Here is a 20390-nt window from a genome sequence, read left to right as displayed (position 1 = left end):
AGCTTCTAGGTGAACTCCTCACATAAATGTCCGAAGATCAAGATTACCTGACTAAACGGTGTGTGCACAGCAATCCCATTGGTTAGCGTTCACAGGTTAAATTTTTAATACCAAAATATAAACATCACCACAATACTCACTTTTAGTTTCTTGTTTAGTTTACAGCAGTATCTGTACACCATTGCCAAGTTCAGAGGTCCAAAATCTGCATAGAAACTGAGATTTTTTTAAGTAGTATTTAGTAAAATATATAATTTTCAGTAACATCAATGATCTTTTTTTATTTTCATTAAAGCTGTACTCAGGTTGTAATTATCTTCGGGAATAAGGGTCAGTATATAATTGATACATAGCAATCCAAATAACAAATGGTTTCGCCCTGCCAGTGCCCTCCAGTTACTATAACCAGTCTCTTAATGGGGAACTATTTGGACAGTTTTAAGTTCTACCTCCTTTTATCTCCCTGCCAGGACATGAAGTAAAAGGACTGAAAAGCAGGCAATGAAAGAACCAACATAAACAAAACACATAGGTGGCCTACACGCCCTGGTTTTAGTTGTCACTTCCTTAGTTATAAAGCTCCTGTCCTCTTAAGTTCCAATTCCAACTATTCCACTCACACCTTGCTCTCAGTTCTTAAGTATTTTAGAGCCAGTGGTCTTTTTTCCTGTTTCATTTTCCTTGAACTTTCTGTTTCATGCGACACACTGACTCATCTCCCTCTCTCCATCCCTTCACATCTCCAGGATACAGACATCAGCCTGCAGATCATCTGTGGTCATGAATTAAACGATAAGACTATAGAAAATATACAGCTCCTAACCTGAGACCCAGTGTCAGTCTTTTCCATCTTCAACTGTCTGCTGGATCTCCCATCTACTTCACATCTGCTCCCTTCCATCACCTGGAACTCAGAATGTCTAAAACTCAGTCCGTTTTTCCTCCAGACTGGAAACAGTTTGCTTCTCCCAGTCACTCAGACACAAAAGCTACTACTCTAAGTCACCTCCTCCTTTTCTGTTTCTGCTTTAGCATCAGAAGTCCAGATCTTCATCTCACATCTTTAGTGCTTCAATTCTGTCTCTCTCTCTCCTGCCCAATTGATCTGTATTCCACTCTAGAAATTAATCTTCATAAAATCTCACTTCTCACATATCCTCCCACTGTTCAAAAATGTTTAATGGCTCTTTACTCCCTTCAGGACAATTCCTTGGCTCAGAAATCAAAGCTCTACCCACCACACCTCAAGTTTCCAGGGTGATCTTCTCTTCTAATAGGCCCCATGTGGAATCTTCATTCCAGCAAATATGTCCATGCCTCGTCCCCAAATACTCCATGCATATTTTTAATCCCAGCCTCTCATATTGGTCTCCTTGCCTGGAGTGCCCTCCTTATCTCTTTCTACCACTCTCTGGCTTTCTCAAAACCCAGTTCAAGTCCTACCTTCTCCATAAAGCCTTTCCAATCACCCTCAGGGAACACTGACCACCCTTGCCTCAAAGTTCCCAAAACTTCCCATCTGAGCCACTCTTTTGGCCTATGACATGTACTAGCATATACTGTGAATCAGAACCTACCTGATCAATGATAGTGTAAGCTCCTCACTCAGGGCCTGTATCTCATACCTAATATGCTTAGGAGAATGTCCTCCACATAATATCAGACTTCAATAAATGAGTCTTCATTATAAATATTTTGCTCATTGATGCCCAAATTCAATTTAGCCTAGGCTATAAGTTTACTAAATATCAACACGTTTCCAAAAAAAAAAAAAGCATCCCCAAAAGAACGTTACTTTGAAGGATTCATCTGATCTTTTTCAGCTACCCAAATTAACACTATCACAGACATGCCACTACACTACATCAAATCTGCCAATACCCACTTGCCTTACTTAAGGAAAGAATACTAAACGTATGTATTTTATCCATGTTAAACCAGCTGATAATATTTTGGACCTTATATTCAAGGTAACACCAAAGTTAGCTGTCCCTGCACAGTGGCTTCATGAGAGTAAGAACAGAGTTGCCAAAAAAGGAAAGCTGTAGCAATTTGAAGTTAAAAGTGCTTCGCTTACTTCTAAAGCCCCCAGTGTGATGCTGTGTTCTAAGTATAAACAAAATACTCGTGAATCCAAAATGAACTATGCCTGTAACACCTGATGACTTAACAGTTCAAGACTTGACAATAATCCATGCACAAGAACCAAAATGAGAAGACTGCACAAAGAAGCACCTACCAGCACTGATTAAGGCCGCCCTATTTCTCCCACAGAAATTTCCTTGTCCTCGGGTTATTGGAAGCAACTCTTGACTAATATACTTTGTTTTTTTCCTTCTTGAACATGAATATTGACACATTAAATTTTAAGGTAAATCTGGGATTTTTAGTTATAATTATTTCAGCTTGTTTAAATCACTTTGTAAAAAAATTCAGGAAAGCATAAAGAATCCAGGTTATCTAATTCCAGTTTCTTACTAACCATTATAGCCAACTTCAGTTTCTAACTCAAAGCTGTACAGTTTCTAACAATATAGCTAGCTTAGCTATGTGTACTTTTGGAAGCAACATGGTTAACAAACACACCTATTTCACCAAACACCATGAATATACATCAGTATAATCCAACAATATAGGAAAAAGTCAATCAAATACAGACTTTGTCCTTAAGTTGATCTGCACTCTCCAACATGGTAGCCACGGGGCACATGTGGCTATTTAGATTTAAAATTAAGTAAATTAAAATTTTAGCTCTCCCATCATATTAGCCCATCTCAAGAGTTAAAAAGCCACATGATAAAAAGTCAATGGCTAACAAACTGGAGAATGAAGACACTGAACATTTCCATCATTTTGGCTCAAAGATAGCACTGATCAAGATAAATAAATAAATAAATGAATAAATAAATAAATAAATAAATAAAACAAACTATTAAACAGCTAAAGGAATATAAATAAATAGAAAAACTATTTAAAATAACTGGAGAAATTACCAAGCACCACGAGTAAGATGAAATGTTTAATGACAATGTCCTTCGCTTTCAGGGGCCCACATGTTTCCCAACAGTGAGATTAGGCCCTGGTAGTTCTTGCCCCCCCGTTATTCAAGGGGGTCATATTTCCAAAAAGCCAGTTTGGGACCTGGAACAGTAGAGAATGGAAAAATGGAAGAGGACCTAGTCCCCACTCCCCTTTACTGTCCCACAAAGAGACAAGTTGCTATGAGAGCATCAAATAGCTACAATGAAAGAGGTTGACCTCTCTGTATCTGGGCCACAGTCCCAGGTTAAGGGTAGAAGAAAAACAAGCAATCTAAACCCACAGGGTTTCTCACCTCACAATATCTTGAAGCTCAGTGGGCCAGTTTTTATAGCCTACCAAAGGAGGCATGGCTTTTAAGTCACACCAAGAAATACAGTCAAAAATTTTGCACAGTCTTAAAAAGTCGTATTGTCACAGACAAATATAAACCCAACAGACTGTATCTTAAGGTCATTTTATATATCCTTTCCTCATAGTGCTTACAGTTCTAAGAATATATATGTACGTATAATCATATAGTTTTATATATTTTATATATAGATATAGTTTTCTAACAAGCTAAATACATTTCTGAAAATGTCAACAGCACTGAAAAAAATGGTCACAGTTGCTCACACCATGCTAGGTTATCACTGACTCAGGTATAACAAAGAACCACGAATACAGAAAACGCCTTCCGGCAACATGCTTCTTTGTAAGAATCTTCCTCACCGAGGTGGGGAAAATGGAAACATATTTACAAGCCAGATCATTAGCCAGAGGGAAATATTGAAATACAAAAATCAATTGAAATAAGTCAAATATGCTAGAAAGTATAAAATAAATACTTGGGCAGCTTGGAACCGAGGCAGGAGAGCAGAAGACTTGGACTCAGAGTAGAAGAGGAGAAAGGGAAGGTCATCAATCTGGGGACAGTGAAAAGGGAGAGGACAAGGGGCAGAGATAAGCCCTGCTGAGTCACAATAAAGAAACCTGAGGGCTGAGTGGGCTCCAAGTTAGCGACACACGCTAGTGTCTTCTCCATTCTGGCAATTCCCAGGAAGAGGCCTCCAGAGCCACAGTCAAACAAGGGCCCCCAGTTTTTCTAGGATGGGGGAGGAAGCGTGAAACTCACCTCATTTGGGCAAGGAAAACCATGGATATATTATTTTATTATTTCAGGGTAACCTGAGCTTCCCCTCCAAATGAATACATGAATGAACAAATGAATAAATCTCCCTTACCTATTTGTAAATTTCCCCTTGTAAGGTTGGCAAATGCTGGGTCAATAGCTAGAATGAAACTAATAAATTAATAAGGGAAAATCAGTCAATCTGTCTCTTTATTCAGTAAGTGTAAACAGCTAAAAGCAAAGTCTTCCCTGTTTTGAAAGGAAAGAGGGAAGGGAATGGAGGAGAGGGTCATCTTCTGGAAAGGACCAAGAAATGGGAGCCCAAGGATCAGAGCCAATGTTGAGCAGGGTTGCCCACTACCCACAGCTCCTAAGGGAAAAAGAAGTTGGGCCTAGAAGCTCTTCCGTTATATCCAATATGTCTAGCTCCTCTCACAAGATTTATGAAGTTTATGACATACCATTATTTTGTTTGGTTTTTCTAACAAACTCTAATTTAAGGAGGTCCATTCCCAGAGGAATCATTGTTTAAAGCACCATTGTACCTTATTCTACGGATCAGAAGTTTCATCTGAAAATTTTCAGCTCCTCAGCAAAAAGAAACTATAGTGTGAGCAATACTCATTCAACAAAATTTATGACGACCTACTCTGAGCAAGGCACTGTAAGCTGTCATATTAATCAGTGTTAACAATACAAAAAAATTAGATGAAAAAGTTCCGCAAGATCACTATAAGGCATGCCAACACTTCAATTTTTTTTTACAAGCACTGCTGACATGTTTCATCTACTCACTCATTCACTCAAATATTACTGAAAGCCTGCTGACCACCAGTCCCTACCCACAAGGAGCTTACCACCCAGGGACAGACAAGCAAACATAATTACCACTGATAAATGCTAAGACAGACGTATCCCCCAAGGCACAGTGAGATGTGTGTGTGTGTGTCTGTGTGTGTCTGTGTGTGTGCATATGTGCCAAATCTTGGTGAAATTAACCAGCACAGCCCTCTAGGCTACACACTCTGCTTAATATTCTCCCTATCACTGGAATATTATCAGCACCCCTCCAGTCTGATGATAAAGATCCTGTGCCTGGCTGAAACTCACAACGATCAAATTTTAAAAAGGCCTCAAATGCTCAGCAAACACTAATCTAAGATCAAAATACACGTCCGAGTTTTTGCTCAAGTATAACAAACCGAAGTCACGTTGAGGTCAATTTCCTAGGGAAGAGAGGCCGCACATCTAAGGAGCGTCCCAGCTCCACGTGAGTCACACAGAATCTGACAGAAAACTAAAGACCACTGCGAAGCAATGGGTTCTAGTCCCAGCTTGATCACTCAGTGTCCCTGGGCTGATGTCTTAGCCTCTCTAAGACCCCACATCCTCATCTATCAAATGAAACTTCTGAATTAGATGGCTTCTAAGGTTCTTTCCAGTTATCATATTACATTATCTTGAATTATGTTGTATTATTTTATATTATCCTATCATACCACATTCCTAGCCATTATATATAATAGACTATTATTATACACAAAATAGAATCTAGGTTGCCGATGACTCTAGCGATCCATATTGGATAAACCCATTCAGCAGTACGAACGTTCCTCAAGGGCTGCTCGCCCTGTTTGATGCGCTCTGCCCTCTCAGTGCGTTGGGGTCTCGGTACAAAAGGTATTTCCCTCAGAGCGTCTCCTCAGAGAAGGGGAAGAATCGCCCAGCTTTCTCCCTGAAATTCACTATGCTTTCTCCACAGCTGGAGAACAAACTCACTGTCTGGAAAGAGGCTTCACAAGGTAGGAACCTCAGCACCCCTACTGTTTACTTCCCGGCATAAAGTTTGACATTTGTTGAGACCACAAAGGAAGGAGAGACCCCCAGTATCAACTCTCACTCCTGTCCCTTGGTACATTATCCACATTTTTAGGGAAGTCCAGATACACAATGCTGGAAATAGGAGGAACCCTCCTCCACTTATTAACTTTCTTTCTTTCTTTTCTTTCTTTCTTTCTTTACCTTATTAACCTGGGGCAAGCAGCAGGCCCACCTAAGGCTTCAGCTGCCACTTCCATAAAATGGGTTAGTGTTGTCACTTTGCCTTAAAGCCAAAAAACAAACCAGATGATACCAAGGAACCTTCAGCATCAGGGTCTGTAATTCCGTGACTTCCCTCTTTGGAGCAAGTCAATTAATAAAACATCCCCTTGAGTCTCAGATTAATGAAAACAAAAGAAGACTTCTTCAGGAATGCACTGGCAAGATTAAAATTCACTCCCACAGAAACATTCTCAAGCAGTGTAAATTAACCCCTCTATTTAATGGCAGGTATTGAATGCAAGAGGGCTATGCAGACAGTATGCATGTGACTTCAGTAGAAAACAGAATGGTGACTGATCCTTTGTACATAAGACTAACCCTCCTCACATGTCATATAACAAGTGAGGCCCTGAAAAGGAAAATAATTACTCTAAAACCCAGCAATGATCGCATTACCTTTCTAAGCTTTTGGAATTAAAACCAAAACCTTAGACTTACCTGTGAGGCCCAGGGTGGCACAGCCACTACCTCTCTCTCTCTGGGGCATCATTTTGCACATTTCCCCATTTTAGTACTAGCAAGCTCCAACCAGCAAGCTCCAACCAAGCTATTTTTTCACTCCTGCCTCAGGCCTTTGGCACATTACCCTCCCTGGCCTAATTAACACCCACTTAACCTTCAGGTCTCAGCTCCTGTCACACTTCCTCATGGAATTCTTTCCCATCTCTCCCCTGCCACCACACACACACACACACACACGCCTATACCCTATCTCCACCCTGCAGGCCAGGTTCCAACCCTACGTGCTTCCAGAGAATTCTTTCCTTCAAAGAATTTACAGATAGTCTTATGTCTGAATACTTGATTAACAGCTTCCCTAAGGACCACTGGACTATAAGCTCCATGAGAACAGGGCTGGGTTAAAATCTGCTCACTAGTGTATCCTTAACACCTGGCACAGAGCTGACTGAGTAAATGAATGAAAGACTAAGACACGGTTGGTTCATCTGCAAAAATACTACCTTCTTCCATTTAATCCTTCTAAACGATACACCAGATTAAATGTGGGGCGAGATGCCAGACGTCACATTTCACTAGCTTTGGGTACAGAATTGGACTAAATAGACAAAATTGACAAAAACAACCTAAGAAGGAAATGACAATGAGGGGGATGTCAAATGGCGAGATGGCCCACCTCTCTGGTGAAGGGAGAGGCTGGGAGTGCCCATCCCCAGTCTCCTCTACCACCTGCATCTTTATTATGAGCTTGCTCCAAATGTGACCTGCTCCAGAAGTAACCCTCAATCTAAAAAGACTCACACCAACTACGCATCACCGCAACTCCTTTTTGCTTAGGGGCCCCTTCAGTTCTGTCTGACAGTTTTATCAAGTTAACATCATCCTAAACCTTTCCTTCCGGGCTTTCTAGAGCTGCAGGCAATCTGCTTTAGGGCACATGGAATAAAGCACAACATCTGACACTAGTGAAAGGGTCCAGCAGAACAGGAAAGGCAGAAAGGCACTATTTTACAAGCTCACCATTCAAAGAGTCCTAGAGGAGAACTTTTTAACCCAAAAAGGGTTAACAGAAAACTTTATCTCACAGTTAGAAAAAAGGTAAAATGTTTCTAGCATTTCAGATCAATTCAGCTGCAGAGGATCAATAATTTGATTACCAGGACTAATATAAATGCTATATTAACTCCACATTCTCTTAAAAGGAAAAGAAATGTGTAGAATAAGAAATTAGTTACACAAGGATCCCCGATTCGGAAACCTCAAGCTGGAACATAAGTGAAAATTACAAGTATACCAAAAAACAAAGTCACATTGCCTCTTCTAAAGTCTGCCACAAACCCACGCCCTTTAGCGATGTTTATGACAGTCTCAGTCTCACTCAGTCTATATGGTTTTATTCTGTACCAAAGGCTAATTAATAAAATGTGATATCTGGTTTCTATGTCCATAGTATATTAGACTCATCAGACAGACCATAGGCAGGAGGCAGCTATTACTGGCTGGTACATTAATAGTAATGTCAAAAGCTAACCTAACAATAAGAAAGGAGCACCTAGAAAGGACTCAACTCATAAAAGTCATTTATCAACAACACTGACTGAATAAATTAAAACCACTAAAAGACAAAAGATGTTTAGCAAACAGGCACCTTCTGCTACATAAGCAGACAGCCCTTCATTTCTCAGGGGCTCCTAAAACTATCCTTGAATTACAGTGAAACTGTGCAACCAACGTATTCATAATACTAGAGCCTGAGTATTACAGGAAAAAAAGCAAATCATAATCGGTAAATTCTTTAAGAAGGCAGAAGCATGGATTCATTCTAGAAGGTTTACAGAAATCACAAACTGCTTTGATATTCTAAGATGGAATTTTCCAACTCTGTAGAAACTGTCTCACTGAAATGCCATATTCCCAGACAAAACTGGAAAAATGCATGATTAGAGTAATATCCATCAAGAAGAGCAAATGTGAAATACACCATCTTCTCTGGTTCTCAAAAGAAAATTAAATTTTATAACAAAAGGAGTCCAAACTAACAAATCCTTCATCAATGGTTTGTGAACATCTTGAAGATCAAAATATTAAATTAATAAATGAAACACTTTATTCAAAAACTACAGTTCACATAAACTATTGTCCATAAAGGAATTTACTGTCACTTACAAATAACTGTGATCCTTTACCAGGTTTTTCCAAGTTGTCGAGGACTGGGACTATTACGTGCTTTAATAAATAGAGCAATATTTTTTTGATGGTTCTCATTCAACATCTGACTCTTTGGTGGTCCTGAAAGTATTTAGTTGATTAATAAAACCAACTTTTGTAATATAAATTGAAACTAAACCTTAAAAAGAAATTTTAAAGAAATAATGAATTCCACACTTAAGCCCAAGTCAGTGAGCCAGAAAGGAACTTGAGATCAGCTGCCTCACCCACCTCCCCAGATTTTAAACAAGTAAATATCTAAACATCCAGCGCAGGCATTGTCTATTTTCCGCTTAAGATCACAGAAGACAAAAACTCTTTTTTTATTTTCATTATAGATCTCCCCTTTTTACTTTGCCTCCCCATCTCCAAAATAAAACAGAGCAAGAAAAAGTCAACTCCTCCTTCTAACTTAGACACATGGTCTACTTTAAGGTGTCACTTTCTCCCAATCATCCAAGCCAGAAACCTTAAATTTACTTTCAATTCCCAAACCCTTCATCTGGTCAGTCCCAAATACAGTCAGTACATCCTTTCTAGCCTCTCCTCCACCTGGACTTTCTGTTCCCATTGCTACAACCATAATCCAATCTTGCCATAGCCTAACAGACCACTCCCTCCCTCCGCCCACCTCCCAGCCATGGGAGTACTAGTCCTAAAGCAGGGCTCTGCTCAGTCTCCCTGTCATTCATAAACCAGCAGAACCGAGATCCAAATGGCTTTCCATAATCCAGTCCCCAACCACGTGTCCAGCCTCACCTGTGACTTCTCTGCAGTTCAAGTGTTTTGCCTCACCAAACAGAATCTCACTATTCCCAAACATGGAAATCATCCTTTCCTTCTTTCCTTCTTCACTCATTCATTCAGCTGAAATTTCCTGAACACCATCTCTATGCCAGGCACTGTGCTGGGTGCAGGGATACAGTGGTAAGCAAAAACAGGTAATACTTGTCCTCACAGAGATCATAAAATACACCCTTTGCTCTTACACACCCTTCAAAAGTCAGTTTAAACATCACTCTATGAAGTCTTTATCACTCTGGGCAGTAATCTGTCTTCCTTTCTTGGATTTTTAGTATGTACACTTACAGGTTTTGTCGTATATTTCCTTGTACTGTTGTTTGTTTCCACTTCCTTCTTTACATATCTGTCTTCCTAAAGCAGTAGCACAGTGCTCTGCACCAAAATCCATCCCACCTAAAGGTCAAGTTTCTCCTATAGTGATTTTCAACCACTTACAACTTCTAAGTTATGCTTTTTTTTCACTTCCCATAAAAATGTGTCAAGAGTCTTTTTTCTTTTTCTTTTTTTATGCACAAAGGTGTGTTAAGCCGTGCCTAAATAAAAGTCATTTACTTCTGGCTTTGGAATGTGTTTGTGAACTTACAAATGAGCATATCTGATGTCTCAGGGATCTACTTCAAACAAAATAATGAAGCCGCCCTGTGGTGCCTTGGCGAACAAAGAACTTGGACAGCAAGCAGCTACTCACTGGACTCTCACAGCCCAGTGGATCCCTCTCTTAGGCTGCCTGGGTAGGACTAGCCCGGTTAGTGCTGAGTCCTCAGCACCTCAGTTAAATCTTGCATTTTCACTGGGCTTATCTCAAGTACAAAGAACTAAGTGACTATTTGTCCTTATGAAGAGCAGAGATTGACTACCCACTGCAAATGCCTATGAGGTCAAACCAGCAAGTATTTAATAAGTCAATATCCTGAAAGTAAAAGTTGACCCTAGTGGGTCACAGAATTAAGAATCAACTGGTGAGTGTATACAGACATGTCTATTTCCCCATCACGTATACTGTGTAGCACGCCTGGTTATGTACACAGGTGTACACACACACACAAGCAGACACCTAAAGCTGTGTTCAAAACAGAGAACAGAAAAAGTGGCCCTGAACAATCCTAGGTTATTTCTGCAAGGTGAGGATGGAAGGAAGGAGAAAGGAGGAAGAAAGTAGAAACCTATACCATCTTTGAAAAGCTAAAGAGTATTCCAGGTTTTTAGGAGAATTCTATGCAGAAATCATTACATCTTACGTTATAACAGCTAAGCAGCGAGAACATTTCACCAGACAGCCTGCAAAAACAGTTTTCACAGGCTTACGAACACTGGGCTTCTTTTGTTTTCATTTCTCCTATTAATATATAATGATAATTAACTCAATTTATTTTCTCTCTCTTTTTTCAGGGGGTGTGGGGGGGCAGTTCACCAAAAGAAAAAAAGGCAAAATTACACCCACAAAAGTGGAATTGTGGAGAAACATCTTAATTCCCAACACACATTCCCAGATACAGCCTGGACAAAAAGTTTGTGCACACGCTGTCAACAGCACGTTTCTTGCCAAAGTCATGACCACCCAAGTCAGAAGGGCCACACGAACCAGGGAAGGGCAAAGCTGTCTGCGCTCTCCCCACTAGCCTCATACCCAGGACCACTGGGAACGTGATGGACGCATAAGAGCACGGACTTCAGGGCCAATTTACTGGCTCTACATAACCCTCTCTGGACCTCAGTTTCCTCCTCTATAAAGTGGTGACAATAATAGCACCTAATTTCCTAGGGTTGTTCTGAAGATTGAGTTAATGTGTGTAAAGGATATCAAATACTGTCCATCATGGGACTATAAATGTTAGCTGTTGTTATAATTTCATTTTTATTTTCGTGGTGAAATTTGTCTCTGAATTCACCTCTGTCTCCTCTTCTGTCTATATCATAGCAATTTATAAAGAGAGCTGAGGTACCAAATGATGGCTCTAAGGCTGTATACAAGATCACATGTCCCTGGCTGAGATAGTATTCACCTTTCTGGTAAATTAACCTACTTGTTACACATTAAGTTTAAAATAAAAATTGAAAAACCAAAAGGGTTTCTTCTCACTTCTATCTAACTTAAATACTCCATTCCCACAAATATTTGCAGGCAAGAGAAGTTTTTCTGTATTTCTCTCAAGGGCTAGGCTCACATTTCAACTCAAACCTATGCTACCATCTACATAAAAGAAATCATTCTTCTATAAATTATTTATCCAAAATTCCTAGTTGCATTCACATCAGGCGGCTTTAATAAAGTTTAAATGAAAATTGAACGTTTTAAATTATTCAAATCTTCAAGTTAGCTAATTAGCCCTCATTAGAGGCTGTTCATTCTTCCATGCTAAAACATTTGGTGAAACCCTTTGAATCATTTCAGAAACTGCTTAATATTCAGTCCCCAGAGTATGCCCATAGAGAGTTCTCTCCTGCATTTTCAATACCTTTCCTTTGCAAACACAAGGAGAGAAGAAATGCACACGGGCAGGCTGAAATGAAGACTGTCTGCACCGCCCTTTACAGCCAACTGACTTTTGTGCATTAACACCCAATCCTCCGCCCGCCACCGCTAGGAGGGGCACACAAAGGTTACAATAATTAACATCATTGATTTTGCTAACTTTTGAGCCAAAACAATTTGAGTTAAGTTATAAAAAGTAAGCCTCTATTCGGAGGACAAGGCCCAACTCCAAAACCAAAGAACTAGCCCTTCTGGAGAGCTGTGGGTTGTTCGTAGCTTAATCAAACACAGACAAATCTTTAAAAGGCTCTCTTTTTATGGGGCTATTTTTTTTCCTACAAGTACGTTAGGCTATACTCTGATTTTAATTCTGATCTGTGAAATCATAACCCAAGGACAAATGTGTACTTTACTACCAACCACATTTCACTAGAGCCACTCAGGCCTTTATATTAATGTGATAAGTTCTGTTTAAAAACCAAGCAGAAAATTTAGACTTTCATTCCTAATAGGCAGCCTGACCTCCTAATGCTACTTTGTTCAGTTTTCTCCACTGGCTTCTCAGAAGGTTGCCATCTCAATCATGGAGTGCTATCATCCTTCTAAAACTAAACAAACACCTACACACAACACAGTTGTGTCCAGAGTACACACAGACTAATATTTAAAGAGTCTACCTCCCAATTCAAAAATAATAGTTGCATTTCCAAGGTGATCAGTTCGCCAGAAAGGCAGTATTTCATTTATACATTCAGCAAATAAGTAGACAGGTACAGGACTTTAAAAGACCCTATGTGGTTATGTATACTAATAGTCTCCTTTCCTTAGAGACGTGGACATTACGATCTGACAGTCAGGAATTTTCTCGCCATAAGCCATCTGCCACGAAGAACCCCGATTTCTGCGCATCCTTCCAGGGGCTTTGCAGTCTCCCTCATCCAGCGGCCCCAGAAGCGGAGCCCGCAGGACGGATCCAGCTGCTTCTCTCCCTCTCCCAGCTCTTCTCTCCCCTTCACTGTCTGTCCACATCTCTAGCTGCTTATTGCCACCTCTTTCCCTTGCTTCTCTCATCCTGATCAAGCCTCCGAAATACAGACCTTAATATCTTCTCTTTCTCCCCAGAAATCATATCACTCTCATAGCTTTCTCATTTCTTAAAACTCCCAAATTTAAGAACTTAAGATCTCTGTGATATCCAATGCTGACATGCACACCCCATAAATTCCTTAAATTCAACCTGACCAACATGGAATGCCTGAGCCTCCCACTAAAGCCAATTCTTCTGCCCTACTTACTGTTTTGGTTAATGCCCCCCTCCTCCAGGAGGCTCACCGTGACGTTCTAAAGACTTTTTTGACTCCTTTTATGCCTCCGCACCCCCACCAACCCATCCACCTGATCTGTTGCTGAGTCACATGGATTCAGAGCCCTTCTTTCTACCACCATTGCCTACAATCCTAATCTCCGCCTTTATTTCTTCCCCTGGAACGTTTCAGAACTCTTCTAAGTGGGCTTCTACTTCCTCTCTAATTCACCTTAAGTGATGCTATCATATTAGTTTTTTAAGCGAGGATATATGTACTCGAGAACCAGAGGGTCTGGTTTCCAATTCCACCTCTGCTACTTCTTACTTCTGTGAACTTGAGCAAGTTACCTGACCACTCTGTCCCTTGCTATCATTTGCACACTAAGGATGACAACAGTATCTGCCTCAAAACTGTTGTGAAAATAAAATTAATAGCCATGGAGCGCCTAGAAAAGCACCTGGCATGCATTTAAATGCCCACTAAGTGTTTGCCATCATCTGCAATTAGCACAGCCCCAGTCGTGCCATGGACCACCTCCAAACCCTCAAGAGTCCCACAGCGTATAAAGGAAATTGCAGCTCCTCACCCTGCCATTCAGTCTGCCCCAACTGACCTTTCAGCTTCATATTACACATCCTCACTTGACCTGTATGCACACCAGGCAAACTGGAGGACCTACTATCCCCTGCACACACTCCAGAGCCTCCCTCCTCATCTCTGCCTGAAAAACCTCTGTGCATCCTGTAAGCCAATCTGAACTCCTCCATGAAGCCTTTTCTGAACCCCTCAACCAGATGAGCTCCCACCCGCCTGGGAATTCATGCTGCCACAGGGGGGTTATGTTCCTCTGTGGTAGGTATCTTTTCTCTATCTCTAACTGCAGTCCTGTCTTTCTATCTAAAGGTTTGGAGTCCTCGAAGGTAACACGTGCATCCATCATCATTGTACACTTTGCCGAGACTGAAGTCCTCATCACAGTTTCAAGTGATATCAAACCCCACAATGTAAACTGGATGGCCTTTCCAGGAAGTTTTTCTTTCCAGGACACCAGAAATACAGTAGAATCAATATAAGAAGAATGTGATTTGCAGCCCTAACCTAAAATACTGACATTAAAATCCCACAAAAAAATTTTCCTCATATATCAATATTAGAATAAAAAAAATAAAAAAAAAAACTTAAGCACTGTGTTTAGGTAACGAACATAATTTCCTGCTAGGTCTACCATCTAGCAACCCCAAGAGAAGCAACTTAAACCTCAAGGCCGGGAGCTTGTTCAATGCCATATTAACCTCTGGCAAATCACTGAAGAATTAAACATAATGGCATATACACAGTCCCTTCCCTCGGACTCACAAAAGGTCCCCGAACCCTACACTCAGAAGAAAGCCACAGCAATACACGTTCCCAACAACAGAATGAACACTCCATCGACACTGCTGGCAGTGACATCCCCAGGTGCACGAGGTCAGGGAGCAGGCAGTGCAGTGCTCCGTTCCGTCTAGGAGCAGAGCTGTAATCCGACACCAGGGAGTTAGACCTCTTTGCTGCAGCGACTCTGGGCATTCATGAGCCGCAGCAAAGAGCTCTTTCATTCCCCCCTTTCACTTCAACCATTCAAGAAGCATCCTGCTCCCAGCACCACTGAGGGAACGTCCTGAAGACATCGGTTTCAAGAATCTCTGTGATGAAATGACAGTTGAAGATTGTCTTCCCTCACATAGAAGATCTGCTCTTGAAGGTGGAGAATACTCTCACTATTCCAAAGCCTGGTGGTACCCTGAAATCCTTAGTCAGAACTGCCAACATCCCTCTTAACAGGACAGGTCCTAGGAAGCTTACTAGAGTGACTGTGGGTCATGTAACTATGTCCACATAATTGCATGTTTGGTTAAGACAACAAGAAAGTAAAATTAAATGTTTGTTAGAATATATTGGACTATCCTGAAACACCAGCTCTTTTAATAAGAGGACATAATAAATCAATTCCACCTTCTTACTCCTTATTTATACATTGATTTTATTGAACAGAGGCTTATCTCTTTTTTAATTAAATTTTTACTATACTATACAATATCTTTTTCCTGTAGATCAATGGTCTTTCACAGAAAACAGTTCCCTACTTGGATCTTACATTCTCAAATCCTAACCCAATAAGGGCAAAGTTACCAAAGAAAGTAAACTAACACTTCCATACCACTTCCTCGAAGGCAAAAAATAATAAAATTATTACACAGGGAAAATCTTACTCATAGATATGACTTGGATACAGTGACCTCCAGCTGGTACGTGTGTCCCACTTTCCAAGTATGAGCCACACAAATGAAAACATCCTGAGATACAATAGAAGCCCTGTGAACTGCAAAGCTGAAGCACCTGTAATACACACACTGCCCTGTACTCTGTAGGTGCTCCATAAATACTCAGTGACTGATTCACGGGCCAGTTACAGAATCTGGCAAGGACAGAGTCTGTGTCTCCCTGGTCCTGCTCTGGGGAGTGTTAGGAATCTACACTTGCAGTTTGCTGTGGTGGTAGGAAGAACTAATACAGACAGAGGTCTAAAAGGAACAACGTGATGACAGGTTCAAGTTATGTTAACTTTCCCCGCACCTCTCCCCAACTATCTGAGCCTCAAGAAATCAGTACTGTTACTTGCACCACTAGGGGAAAGTGAATTAAACTTCCATAAAGGTGCACAGTGTTTCCTCACAAAAGAGCCAACACACTAAATGGTTGAGAAAAAAAAATAGAAACTTACTTTTCATAGACCAGCTCCTCATCGATGGAGAAATAGTGGGTATTTACTGTGCTTTTTGGTCTATTCCTTAAAGTAGCAAAATATAAGCGATCTGAAAGACAAGTTTAAAAGACGGGAGAAAACATATGAGAAGTAGGGAAGCTGGAGGTGGAGGGTGGTGCTAATACACCAGGATCAAAATAACAACTGCTACCCATTATTTAAAGACCCCGTTAACACGTGGAATTCTTGCAGAAACCTGATCTCTCCCAGAAAGCGAGAGACCCAAGAGCATACCAGTTAGAGAAGAGAGAAAAGGACTCGACTGAGGGACTCAGCGCGGGGGCAAAGCTCCCAAATTTCTCTCGTTTCAGGCCAGCGGGAGCAGGTAGAAGCTGAGGGTACCCGTAGAACTGGAGATGCAAGTTTGGTTCAGAAATCTCCAGACCTCAGCAGCTGCAGAAGGGGAAGAGAGAGGCGAGCCTCTCCCCTGCAGCTCCAGAGCCTTCAAGAGGAAGCGAGGAGACAGGGGGGTGTGGTTGGAGGTGTCCCGAAAACCGAGCTCAGCAATAGTGGGATAAAGGCAACCGAAAGGATCACCCGGAGCAGGATCCTCACGAGCCGCTGCACGCAGGAGCCCGGCAGAGGCCGGCGCTGTCCCACCACCGGGCGGGAAGGCCTCCCGAGGGTGCTGCAGAGGGAACGAGGGAGGCAAGAAAGAGAAGCCGGAAGCAGGGGGTCCTCAAGGAGAGGACAGTACCTAGAGGGGACGAGAATGCGCGCAGCGGCTGCAGTACACTAAGGGCCCCAGGAGATGCCGGGGACAGTGGTTGGGACGTAGAGGCGAGAAGTGAAGAGTTGGGGGCGGGGGAGGGTTGGAGGATGCGGGGCGGCTGCTCCTCACCTTTCATGAACTCGCAAGCCCCGATTAGTTCCCCTGACTCCGCTGCCATCTTAAGCGAGATACACACGGGTGAGGGCTGGGTCGTGGCCAGCTGAGGTCACCCGCCCCCGGGGGCTTCCCCACTGCCCAGGAGCCGGGAAGCTTGCAGTCCCAAACACCAAGCCTGCCGGAGAGAGGTAGCAGGCGCCGAAGGCGGAGGCGGCTGGGGGGTCAGCGCGCCGGGCGTCCCGGGGACATTCCGTGGGGAACCCGAGCACGCTCCGCGCGGGGCGCACACGCCCGGGGCTGCGGCCACTCGGATTCCGACCCGGCTGCTGCCGCTGCTGCTCCGCCGCCGCCGCCGCCGCCGCCCCGCCTGGGAAATGCAGACCAGCTCTCACTGCCAGGCAAAATCTTCCCCCGGCTCCCAAAGTGATCATGGAGGAGGAGACGTCTGGCCCCGATCACGCCCGTGGCTACTCGTGCGGCAGCGGGCAGGACTCCGGTGCCCGCCGGCTGGCAGCAGCTGCTCCGGCTCCTCCTTCGCCACCTCCTTTCAGCAGCAACTCTTCCTCCTCCTCCTCCCCCTGGGTCCGCCCCCAGACCTTCCTCCCCGCCCTCCCTCAGTCCCCTCCACTTTCACGGCTCCGCGGCCATCCCTTAAAGGGACAGCCCCGCTCCTTTCTCCGCCTGCCCCCGCGCCCCAGTTACCAGGCGCCGCGAGGGTCACTAAGAGCTGGTTGCTAAGGCTTTGTTGCCGTCCACCAATTGCTGTACAGGAAAGGGGGCCCTGGGCCCAGAGGAACCGGGCGAGTCTCCAGACCAGAAACTTATGAATGAAACCGCGGAGCTGAGTGGTCCCGGAGGGCGCCGCTGCAGCTTCGCATGCAAGGATGCGCCCGCGCCCCTTAGTTTTTTCTTCACCCACAAAGTCTTCTTCCCACTCCAGGTTTTTCTTCTCTCTCTTTCTCCACCTCTCTCGCCCCACTCACCCCTGTTCTTCTAAACTCTTGCAGGCACACATGCATACAAATACAAACACACACACACACACACACACACACACACACACACACACACACACTCTTAAAGATCTCAGATCTCCGATCTCGGCCTTACCTATAGCTAATCTTTCAACCAACCCCCATCCCCGCCCCTGAAGGATCTCTACCTTTATGGAAAAAAATAATAATATTAAAAAAAGAACCCTACCTCCTAGCTCAGAAGAACATCTACTGGTGTCCTCTACACATACTGGACTCTGAATTAACTTGTGCTTTGTTCTCACGGGGTAAAACGTTCCCATCCGGTTCCCCACGTCCTCTCATTTGGGTCGCCACTGTGGGCGCAAAATCATCACAAATGCCTAACCTGTATATTGCTGTGGCCCCGAAGGGGGGCGGGGCGGAGGAGCGAGACCAGCGCGGGGTGGGGGGAACCGGGGTGGAAGGAGAGGGCCGCTCGTCCACGGGGGAAACTAACACAAAAGAATTCTTCACGCAGTCTTAGCTGGAGCGCGGCAGGGAGCGGCTCATCTCAGAGGAGCCCCTGACTTGCTTCTGTGAAGCTCCTCGAACAGCTCGAACAACTTTAACGCTCGGAGTCCTACGGGCGTACCTAATTAGAGGGCAGTCCCCGCGATATGAAAATGGCGCTACAGACACAGCGTCAGAGGAGCATGCGCGCTGAGTGGTTTCTTCAGAAACCGAAGGGATCTGCGGCAGCCTTCCGACTCGCAGGCGCTCGATTGCCCCTTGGAGAAAGGGGGCGCGCAAGGAAAGGGTCGACCGACCGAAGGAGCGCCGAGGCCAGCGAGTAAAGCTCAACTCTCGGGTCTCAGCCTGTTAGCTTTGCTGGGCTATCCGAAAAGCTAAAAAGTCACAGAAAATGATAAGCGAATATTACTTAGATATTCAGAAAAAAATATTTGGATCGTCTCAGTAATTCTAATCGAACATGCCTTTGTAAGATAGTTAAAAGAAAAACCTATCCTAACGTTCAAATCTTTAAACTGGAAGGCAAGAACTATATAAATTCAAAGCTGGAAGAAGCACTAAAAACGACCTTCTCCCATCACCTAATCTTCCCACGAGGAAAAAATCTCTCAAAAGAGTTTCTAAAACCGGAGAAGTCCTGAAAAGACGAGTTGTGATGAGCGTTCCACTCTGTTGAGATGCAGTTCGTGTTTTATGTGGGCTCCCAGCCACGTCTATCAAATTCTAAAGAAGGAAGCAGCTCTAAACGTGTTGTCCGCACTCAACAGTTGAATTTTGCCTGGTATTTATTTCCCCAAATTGTGTGTCAACAATCATGTTGACCAATTCATATTATTTTGTTGAAAAGTTCTAATTGAGATTTTATATATGAAAGTTATGGAAAAACAAAGGATATGAATGTCTTAATAAACTTAACCACTTTGTTTATAAAGCTAAATTAATTCAATGATGGCAATCTATTTCCAAAAGTAATGATTTAAAATTCGTGTAGAATCTAAATCCGCTTAATAAATTTCCGAACAAATTTTTATCTGTGGTGTATTAGAAAAACTGCATTCAGAAAAAGAAACCCAAGTTCTCACTCAATGTGTAAACTTCTAATTTTACAAAGTACACAGTCTAATGAAAAGAACTCTACATCTGCACTTTCAGAGAAGATAGATTTAATTGAACACCCTCTTCTTATTTTCTAAAATGAATTTACAAAAACATTTCCTTTCATATAATTCTGCTTAGAAATTTAGGTCATGAGGAGTGAATTATTACCCAAGCAAATAAAAGTCCTTAAAATTAAAAAGTAAGAACCAAAAAAGTTTTTCCCTAGCATACTTATAATATGAGCATTAGAATGAAATTTTTGAAGTTAAGAAATCCCTATGTTTTTTTCTGAAGTCGCATGAGAGGAAAATAAGCAATTGTCAATAATACTAATCAATAATCAAATCTCTCTAAAACCAAAATCTGCACAATCTAAACGGTATTTTAAAAACCTACAAGAAAAATTGTGAACAAGATAGTGTACACCACACACATACATGTCAAAGTTCTAATGAGATCATAAAACACTTTATTCTCTCAATTATCATGAGGTCAAAGTTCTATTGGTTGTAGTTTCACAATAAGGGCATGACTTCAGTCTATAGAGGAAGATAATGGAAGTAACTTCTTTTCTCTCACTCAATATAAATGTTAGGAACTTTTACCTTAAACAGCAGTAAAGAATAGTGTTTCACACATAAAGGAAATACTAAGAGAATTAAGATT

General features: G+C 42.4%; 1 protein-coding gene across 3 annotated transcripts in view; it reads right to left on the bottom strand.

Moving 5' to 3' along the window:
- Nucleotides 1-18616, bottom strand: part of CDC14A (cell division cycle 14A) — a 141768-nt gene extending 123152 nt beyond the window's left edge. Inside the window, exons 1-3 of one of the 3 annotated variants that reach the window (XM_031457690.2) lie at nt 18343-18616; nt 16269-16359; nt 141-216 (exon numbers count right to left, since the gene is read on the bottom strand). In XM_031457690.2, coding sequence (XP_031313550.1) covers nt 141-216; nt 16269-16359; nt 18343-18436 — 261 coding nt within the window. In that variant the 5' untranslated portion in view covers nt 18437-18616. Of the gene's footprint in view, nt 1-140; nt 217-16268; nt 16360-17151; nt 17730-18342 lie in introns of those variants that run through there. The other 2 variants (XM_064488763.1, XM_010975155.3) reach the window with 2 other exon arrangements.
- Between the last annotated feature and the right edge of the window lie 1774 nt (nt 18617-20390).

This window comes from Camelus dromedarius, chromosome 9 (assembly GCF_036321535.1).
Source record: "Camelus dromedarius isolate mCamDro1 chromosome 9, mCamDro1.pat, whole genome shotgun sequence".
In the NCBI taxonomy this organism is placed as follows: Eukaryota; Metazoa; Chordata; class Mammalia; order Artiodactyla; family Camelidae; genus Camelus; species Camelus dromedarius.
The sequence above is the reverse complement of the archived record's forward strand: the minus strand, read 5'-3'. Positions and strand labels throughout refer to the sequence as shown.